Source organism: Sapajus apella, unplaced genomic scaffold (assembly GCF_009761245.1).
Source record: "Sapajus apella isolate SASKATOON/1434 unplaced genomic scaffold, GSC_monkey_1.0 scaffold113, whole genome shotgun sequence".
Taxonomy (NCBI): domain Eukaryota; kingdom Metazoa; phylum Chordata; class Mammalia; order Primates; family Cebidae; genus Sapajus; species Sapajus apella.
This window is the reverse complement of record NW_022437053.1, coordinates 5,710,259-5,719,838: the sequence shown is the minus strand read 5'-3', so window position 1 is coordinate 5,719,838 and position 9,580 is coordinate 5,710,259. Positions and strand designations below refer to the sequence as shown.

The following is a 9,580-nucleotide window of genomic DNA, read 5'->3' as shown; positions in this document are numbered from 1 at the left end:
CTTCCTGCACTGGTATCTTTGTCCCCCATCAGACATGACTGTAACATCCCACACGGCTCAAGGTCCTTAGACAAATCTGATAAGCCCAGCATTCCAAGAATGGGATAGACTTGTAAAGGAGGGTAGAAGAGTGAGAAGAGTGAGAACCTAGGCAGATAAGGATGAAGACTGAAAGCCGGGAAGGTTTGAAATCAGGGGGGTCAGCTGAGACAGGGAGAAATGAGTGTCCAAGGTCTGGTCAAAGAGGGGCCAGGCCAGGTCAGCTGAAAGCTGTCTGGAATGCACACTTGGAGCCTGGAGAACAAAAGACGGACCAGGGGCCCCGACCAAGGGCTTGGGCAGCCAAGTATCAGGATTCAGGCGAGGGTTTGGTACGAGGTAAGGGGTTCCCCAGAGAGGATGGAGCAGAGGCTAAGTCAGCCACCTTCTGGGCCAGGAGCTTCTTGCTTGGCTGGTATAGGTCTTGGCACCTGGGCAGATCAGTTTGCAGAAAGATGCAGACAGACACACCTGGGTGGAAAAAAAAAAATGTTTGAGGGGGAGAGGAGCCAAGGGATCCCTGAAACTCCGACTCTATAGTCCTGTAATGAAATGACATAAGATTTTGTTCAACCTCGTTGCTGTTCCTTCTTTTTGATCTGTCTGGTCCTATCCTCCTGTGGGTCTTCAGGGTTTTCCTCTGTACGTACCTTTTCTCTGCAATCATCATTTTTTTATTATGCATATCCTCACTGGTATCTGGTCCAGGGTAAAGAAAGGAAGTAACATTTATCAGGCACCTACCACATGCAGACACAGAGCTGGGTACTTTTAATGCACTCTCTTGTTTAATCCTCACAGTAACTCCTTGGGGTAGCTGCTATTATCCTGTTTTATAGATAAGGAATCTGGAGTTTGGAGAGCTGAGTAATTTATGTGAAGTCACATGAGCAGAAAGTGGCAGAGTCAGGACCCAGGTCTGTTGGACACCAGAGGCTGTGCTCCTAACTGCATCTGCTGTTATTTATTTATTTTTTTTCGAGACGGAGTTTCACTCATGTTACCCAGGCTGGAGTGCAAAGGCGCGATCTCGGCTCACCGCAACCTCCGCCTCCTGGGTTCAGGCAATTCTCCTGCCTCAGCCTCCCGAGTAGCTGGGATTACGGGCATGCGCCACCATGCCCAGCTGATTTTTTGTATTTTTAATAGAGATGGGGTTTCACCATGTTGACCAGGATGGTCTCGATCTCTTGACCTCGTGATCCACCCGCCTCGGCCTCCCAAAGTGCTGGGATTACAGGCTTGAGCCACTGTGCCCGGCCTTATGTCTATTTTTTAAGAATAAATTTTAAATAAAGATGTTGTTTGGGCACAGTGGCTCACACCTGTAATCCCAGCACTTTGGGAGACCAAGGCAGGTAGATCACTTGAGGCCAGAAGTTCGAGAGAAGCCTGGGCAATATAGTGAAACCCCATCTACAAAAATACAAAAAATTAGCTGTGCATGGTGGCACGTGCCTGTAATCACATCTACTTGGGAGGCTCAGGCATGAGAATCTCTGGAACCCAGGAGGTCGAGGTTGCAGTGAGCTGAGATCATGCCATTGTACTTTGTCACCCGGGTGGCAAAGTGAGAGACTCTGTCTCAAAAAAAGAAAAAAGAAAACAAGTTAGAAGGGTTGGCCAGGCGCGGTGGCTCACACCTGTAATCCCAGCACTTTGGAAGGCCGAGGCGGGTGGATCACGAGGTCAAGAGATCGAGACCATCCTGGTCAACATGGTGAAACCCCGTCTCTACTAAAAATACAAAATATCAGCTGGGCATGGTGGCGCGTGCCTGTAATCCCAGTTACTCAGGAGGCTGAGGCAGGAGAATTGCCTGAACCCAGGAGGCAGAGGTTGCGGCGAGCTGAGATTGCGCCATTGCACTCCAGCCTGGGTAACAAGAGCGAAACTCCGACTCAAAAAAAAAAAAAAAAGAAGGATTGAGTATAAGTATCTCTTAAGGAACTGTGATCTTGGGACTTTTTGCCACCAAAAATAATTCCATTCCTTATTGTTTCATCGTTATAGAAAAAAAGAAAAAGTAATAATTTCCATTCCTATCATAGGCACTTCCAAGAGATTTAGAAAAAAACTTGATTTGGTTTTTGTTTTTCTGTTCCATGTTACTTCAAAGTTTTTGCTTTTCTTCAAAATCTTCTTGGTCTTTTAATATAAATAGCTTTAAGTGTTATACTCTGTAAGGCTAAAGTGTATTTTTTTTTTTAATCAGAATTGGTCTGAAGAAAGTGACGAGGAAAATGATCAACAGCCCTTAAGCAGAGAGGACTCTGGAATTCAGGTAGACAGGACACCATTAGAAGAACAAGATCAAAACAGAAAACTGGGTCCTTGTATCAGTTGGAAGGGTAGGTACAGTGTGTTGTGAGGTGCTGGCATTTTCTAATAGACAATTTCCTCAAGAAAAGGCAAGCTTGAGATCAGTTCCATGTGATCAAGGTATCAGCTAAGTGGTATCATCTTTATAAAACCAATTTTTAAAACCATTAGTAATCCTTTCTATAGGATGCTTAGTAGTAGTACTGTTGAGTTATTACATGCAGAGTTTAATTTTGTAATTTTTTTCCTATAGTTCTGACAACTTTCTTAGGCCTAAATGTTTCCATCGTTTTTTTATTTTTCCAACATTGTGACTGATTTTGCTAAGATTGTGCCACTGCACTCCAGCAACAGAGCGAGACCTTGTCTAAAAAAAAATTAAAATAAAACTATAAGGGAGGATATCCATAGATTATATGCAAACACTATGCCATTTTTTATCAGGGACTTGAGGACCTACAGATTTTGGTGTCTGCAGCATTCCTGCAATCAATCCCTGGTGGATACTGAAGGACAGCTACTTATTTAATTTGTGCTCTTGGTGTCAGTGTGACCTGCAAAGAGACAGTGTTATTGTTGTGGCTTTATAATATTATGTCTTAATACATAGATGGCAGGTTTCCTCTCAGCTACTTGGGAGGCTGAAGCAGAAGAATCACTTTGCTCTGTTTTTCTTTCTTTTTTTTTTTTTTTGGAGACAGGGTCTCACTCTGTTGCCCAGGCTAGAGTACAGTGGCACAATCTCAGCTCACTGCAACCTTTGACTCCTGGGCTCAAGCAGTCCTCCCACCTCAGCCTCCTGAGTAGCTGGAGCCACAGGCAAGTGCCACCACACCAAGCTATTTTTTGTAGAGACAGGGTTTCACCATGTTGCCCAGGCTAGTCTCCAGCTCCTATTCTCAAACAATTCACCCGCCTCTGCCTCCCAAAGTGCTGGATTACAGGTGTAGGCTACTATGCCCAGCCCACTTTGCTTTTCTTTTTTTTTCTCCCCTTTCAGCTTCCCCAAGTAGCTGGGATTACAGACATACACCACCACACTCAGCTAATTTTTATATTATTAGTAGAGACGGGATTTCTCCATGTTGGCCAGACTGGTCTTGAGTTTCTGACCTCAACTGATCTACCCGCCTCTGCCTCCCAAAGTGTGGGGATTACAGGTGTGAACCACTGCACCCAGCCCACTTTGTTCTTTTTCAAAATTGGCTTAGCTATTTGTGAACTTTTATTCTTCCACAGACATTTTAGAAGCAAGTTGGTAAACTTAAAAAAAAAAAAAAAAAAAAGCCCACCTGGCTCATGCCTGTAACCCCAGCACTTTGGGAGGCCGAGGCAGGTGGATCACTTGAGGTCTGGAGTTTGAGACCAGCCTGACCAACATAGCGAAACCCCATGTCTACTAAAAAAACAAAATTAGCTGTACGTGGTGGCGCATTCCTGTAATCCCAGCTACTTGGGAGGCTGGGGCAGGAGAATCACTTGAACCTGGCAGGCAGAGGATGCAGTGAGCCAAGATCATGCCATTATACTCATCCTGGGCAACAAGAGCAAAACTCCATCTCAAAAAAGAAAAAATCCAGGTGGAATTTTTATTGGGATTGCAGAGAATTCATAGATCTAACTTGGGGAGGTTTGATTGCCTTAACATGTTATTTTCTACATTTATCGTAATTCTTTAACTTTTACTAGATTTTGGAAATTTTCTTTTTGAAGATCTCGAGTGTTCACTTGTTAATTTCTACATCTGTGACAGTTTTTATTTTTGTGAATGATACTTCTTTTGTTTATTCCTGCTGTAGAGGAAATAATACTGGTTTCTGTAAGTTGTCCTTATATGCAGCCTTTTTGTTAAATTCTGATATGAATCATAATACTTTGTTATTCCATTTGGTTTCTTATACAGATGATTAGGGTCATCTGCAAATACTGGTTTTTATGTGCAAATATGGTTTTAGTGTCATCTGCTAAAATTGGTTTTTAGTGTCATCTGCAAATATGGTCTTATGTCCTCCTGCTAGTTCTTATGACTGTGTCTTCTCTGTGATGTGGTGGTCAAATCTCTTTTCTGGCCCATCAGCCTAGCCCTCTATTCTGTAGCGGAAGCAACAGCTCATAGGAGCGGGCTTCCTGGACAACTAGGTCACATCCTAAGGGGGGTTATGCCTGAAACTCCTCCGTTAAGTGTGATGATTGTTTGGTATTAGTTCAGGGTATGTAGCCTTTATCAAATTAAGACAATTTCCTTCTATTCCTTTTTTCTACAAGTCTTTAATCATAAATAAATGTTGAATTTTTATTAAATGCTATTATTTATCTGTGAGATAATCCCGTAACTGTTCTGTTTTATCCTAATAATACATTGATAGACTTTCTGATATTGAATTATCCTTGAATTCCTCACCTAAACTTGTTCGATCATGTTATTTTTAGTACATTATTAGATTGGGTTCAATTTTGGATTCACTTTTTTTTTTAAAAAAGATAGGGTCCTGCTCTGTCACTCAGGCTGGAGTGCAGTAGCATGATCACAGCTCACTTGAGCCTCAACCTCCTGGGCTTAAGTTGTCCTCCACCTCAGCCTCCTAAGAAGCTGGGACTTCAGGTGCATGCCAGCACACCCAGCTAATTTTTTTTTTTTTTTTTTTTTTTGAGGCGGGGTTTCGCTCTTGTTACCCAGGCTGGAGTGCAATGGCGCCATCTCGGCTCACCGCAACCTCCGCCTCCTGGGTTCAGGCAATTCTCCTGCCTCAGCCTCCTGAGTAGCTGGGATTACAGGCACGCACCACCATGCCCAGCTAATTTTTTGTATTTTTAGTAGAGACGGGGTTTCACCATGTTGACCAGGATGGTCTCGATCTCTTGACCTTGTGATCCACCCGCCTCGGCCTCCCAAAGTGCTGAGATTACAGGCTTGAGCCACCGCGCCCGGCCAGCCGTTTTCAACTATACATTTGAATGGATCTATAAGTCCAGATATTGTGACCCAGTATTTATTGTTGTTGTTATTGTCGTTAACTATTATAAGTCAAACTTACTATGTTTCTTTCAAGCTGATGAGCCAGATGACAGAAGCTGGCTGGAACATCACGTGGTCCATCAGTACTGGACAGCCAGGCCCTCCCAGTTTCCTCATAGCTTGCATTTGCACTCCAATTTAGCTGCTGTCTGGTAAGAAGCTAAAGTTTTCATTTAATGTGGTAATAGAAAAAACTTTGATGTTTAAACATTTGGCTTTGATTTGTGACTTTAGTTCTTCCCTGGAATTTAAATTTGTTTTGGTTTTGACAATTTTTTTTTTTTTTTGAACACAGTCTTACTCTAGTTGCCCAGGCTGCAGTGCAGTGGTGATATCTCGATTAACTACAGTCTTCATCTCACCCAACTAATTTTTTATTTTTTATTTATTTTTGGCGAGGGGAGAGTAGGTCTTGCTCTGTCACCCGTCTGGAGTGCAGTGGTATAATCATGGCTCACTTCAGCCTCTGCCTCCCGGATTCCAGCAGTTCTCATGCTTCAGCCTCCCAGGTAGCTGGGATTATAGGAACACACCACCACACCCAGCTAATTTTTATATTTTTGGTAGAGATGGGGTTTCACCATGTTGGCCAGGCTGGTCTCAAACTCCTGTCCACAAGTGATCCACTTGCCTTGGCCTCCCTAAGTGCTGGAATTACAAGCATGAGCCAGCACACCTGGCCAGTGTTGAAAATTCTAGTTGAATAGTTTTTGATTATTTAATTGCTGCTGAAAATCATAAAATTATAGTATTATTTAATTATAATCTGTATTTTGATTTTTTTGTTCACTTCAAGGAAAATTGATTGGTATATATTAGAGCATTATTTGATTTCTGTTTTGGTATATTTACTATAAAAATAGACATATTGTTTTCCAGAAAACAGCATCACATAGTTGTAAACATTTGCCTAAATTAGCAATAAACATAACAATTGCAATTGTTCTGAAAGTGTTTCTCAGGATTTTGAGTGATGTGAAAATGGGGGGGGCGGCCGGGCACGGTGGCTCACGCCTGTAATCCCAGCACTTTGGGAGGCTGAGGCGGGTGGATCACGAGGTCAAGAGATTGAGACCATCCTGGCCAACATGGTGAAACCCCGTCTCTACTAAAAATACAAAAATTAGCCAGGTGTTTGGCATGCACCTGTAGTCCCAGCTACTCGGGAGGCTGAGGCGGAAGAATCGCTTGAACCCGGGAGGTGGAGGTTGGCAGTGAGCCAAGACTGTGCCACTGCACTCCAACCTGGCGATGGAGCAAGACTCTGTATCAAAAAAAAAAAAAAAAAAAAAAATGGGGGGGCATTTGAGCCATTTATTATGTGTACTTACTAATTGATAGCCAGTTAAGGTTAGCACTAAATTGTGAATATTCTTTGAGATAAGTTATTTACTTACTTAGAAACCTTTTTGTTGACGTTTATCTTTGCTGTCTCATAGGGACCAACACTTGTACAGCAGTGATCCATTGTATGTTCCAGATGACAGGGTTTTGGTTACCGAGACTCAGGTTATTCGGGAAACGCTGTGGTGAGATACATTCACTTAATTAATAGTCTTTATTTATGATGCTTGATTACTGAGAAGCAAAACTTTTAATAAAGGAAACTGTTAAAGCATTTTCACATGCAAACTAGAAATAGACCATTAGGTGTAAAGTTCAGACCAGATTTGACTGTGGAAATTGAGAGATTTTGACATGTTTACTTCATTTTTATTTTAAATAGTTTAGCATATGATTTACTTAGATTAGTCCATCGCTTCTTTAACACCTGAGTTCAAAGCAAGGTTTACTGCTATTCCTAATAGGCAGAGTATCAGTGAGGGCCTGTACCATACCTGGAAGCCAGGAATCTAATGCAGCATGTGGTGCTGTTACTATTAAAATTCCAGGTCCTGGCACTGTCACCATTAAGTATGATATTGACGTGCTGGGCTTCTTAGAAATAGGAAGATCTCAAAAAAAAAAAAAAAAAAATAGGAAGATCTCTTGGGTCATCTAGTATATGGGGGAGATGCTTTGACAATATGTCTTGGACTTCTCTCTCAGACGATGTTGAAATATCTTGAGTCGTAAGGTAATCAGATGAAAAGATTGATGTCTTCCATTTTCATATTATCTGACCTTGTTACCCCTTAATTCTGAATATTTAATAAAAATTTCCTGAAGTGGGGCATTGTGGCTCACACCTATAATCCTAGCATTATGGGAGGCCAAAGTGGGTGGATCACTTGAGATCAGGAGTTCAAGACCAGCCTAGGCAACATGGTGAAACCCCCATCTCTACAAAAAATGCAAAAATTAGCCAGGCATGGTGACATTTCCCTGTAGCCCCAGCCATTCAGGAGGCTGAGGCGGAAGAATCACTTGAACCCAGTAGGTTGAGGCTGCAGTGAGCTGTGATCACTACTGCACTCCAGCCTGGGTGACAAAGTGAGACCCAGTGGAAAAAAAAAAAAAATTTTCTGGACATACTGTCATGAATTTTTTTCTAGACTTAAAATACACGCATCTTTTTTATCTAATTTCAGGTTACTTTCAGGAGTGAAAAAGCTCTTTATATTTCAGCTGATAGATGGAAAAGTAACTGTGAGAAACAATATTATAGTAACTCATTTAACACATGTAAGTTATTTATATTTATTGTTATTTAAGAAATAGAATTTATGTAAACTGTGCTAATATAATTTTAGAACATTTTGCAATATTGAAATTAACTATAATTGAACTCGTTTGTGCTTTCTTATGCAAAAAAGATTAATTTAAAACTATTTAATATCCAGGCAAGGCACGGTGGCTCATGCCTGTAATCCCAGCACTTTGGGAGGCTGAGGTGGGTGGATCACGAGGTCAGGAATTTGAGACCGGCCTGGCCAAGATGGTGAAACTCCGTCTCTACTAAAAAATATAAAAATTAGCCAGGTGCAGTGGCAGGCACCTGTAATCCCAGCTACTCAGGAGGCTGAGGCAAGACAATCTGTTGAACCCAGGAGGCAGAGGCTGCAGTGAGCTGAGATTATGCCACTGCACTCTAGCCTGGGCGACAGAGCAGGACTCCATCTCAAAAATAAATAAATAAATATTTAATATCCAAAAAGAAAAATTGAGTTGTGTATCTTTACAGTACTTAAGAGAACTCCTTAATATTCTTTGGGACATATTTAATTTCAGTTTGCATTTTATGCTGTTTAGATCTGTCATTCTGTATTATAAAGCTACACACTGTAATTTTTTTTGCCTTAAGTAGATTACCTTATGTATATATATGTATTTTTTTTTTTTTTTTGGAGACAGAGTTTCACTGTTGTTACCCAGGCTGGAGTGCAATGGCGTGATCTCGGCTCACCGCAACCTCCGCCTCCCGGGTTCAGGCAATTCTCCTGCCTCAGCCTCCTGAGTAGCTGGGATTACAGGCACACGCCACCATGCCCAGCTAATTTTCTGTAATTTTAGTAGAGACGGGGTTTCACCATGTTGACCAGGATGGTCTCGATCTCTTGACCTTGTGATCCACCCGCCTCGGCCTCCCAAAGTGCTGGGATTACAAGCATGAGCCACCGCGCCCGGCCCCTTACGTATATTTTTAAAAAATATAAGCCATAATTCTCTAGTCTATTGAAATTAATGCTCACCCTTTTTCCTTTGTGTATAAAACTATTCATAATTTTATGACTTTGTCTTCTACTAAACATACTGTTTAAAAGAATTGTAAAAGAAATATTTTACAGTGAGAGGGAAATGAATTTGAATGTTTACAGAAGATCACTTTTGAATAATTGCAGTTTGCTTCTGTCATAGAGCTGTTTACGATCTGTGCTGGAACAAATAGCAGCATATGGCCAGGTTGTATTTCGACTCCAGGAGTTCATTGATGAAGTCATGGGACACAGTTCTGAAAGCATGCTGCCTGGAAGTGGGTCTGTTCCTAAGAAGTCACCTGAAGCTCCCTTTAGAACCTACCAGGCTTTCATGTGGGCCCTGTACAAATACTTCATTAGCTTCAAAGAAGAACTTGCAGAAATTGAGAAGTGCATCATCAATAATGGTATTAAATGTTCTTCAGTTTTACTCATACTATACGTAACTCAGAATGCCATTTAGATTTTTCATTATATAAGATTTGAAAGTTGCCTGGCAAATAGGTAGTTCTCAGGAATACTTCATTTTTTTTTTTTTTTTTTTTTTTTTTTTTTTTTTTTTTTT

At 41.4% G+C, this 9,580-nt stretch overlaps 1 protein-coding gene across 5 annotated transcripts in view; it reads left to right on the top strand.

Moving 5' to 3' along the window:
- TUBGCP5 (tubulin gamma complex associated protein 5) overlaps positions 1-9,580 on the top strand; it is a 40,369-nt gene that overhangs the window by 7,973 nt on the left and 22,816 nt on the right. For 4 of the 5 annotated variants that reach the window (XM_032259994.1, XM_032259997.1, XM_032259993.1 and 1 more), the window contains 5 exons: positions 2,255-2,390; positions 5,412-5,529; positions 6,817-6,906; positions 7,909-8,002; positions 9,176-9,422. In XM_032259994.1, the coding sequence (XP_032115885.1) occupies positions 2,255-2,390; positions 5,412-5,529; positions 6,817-6,906; positions 7,909-8,002; positions 9,176-9,422 (685 nt within the window). The remainder of the gene's footprint in view (positions 1-2,254; positions 2,391-5,411; positions 5,530-6,816; positions 6,907-7,908; positions 8,003-9,175; positions 9,423-9,580) is intronic. The other variant, XM_032259995.1, reaches the window with a different exon arrangement.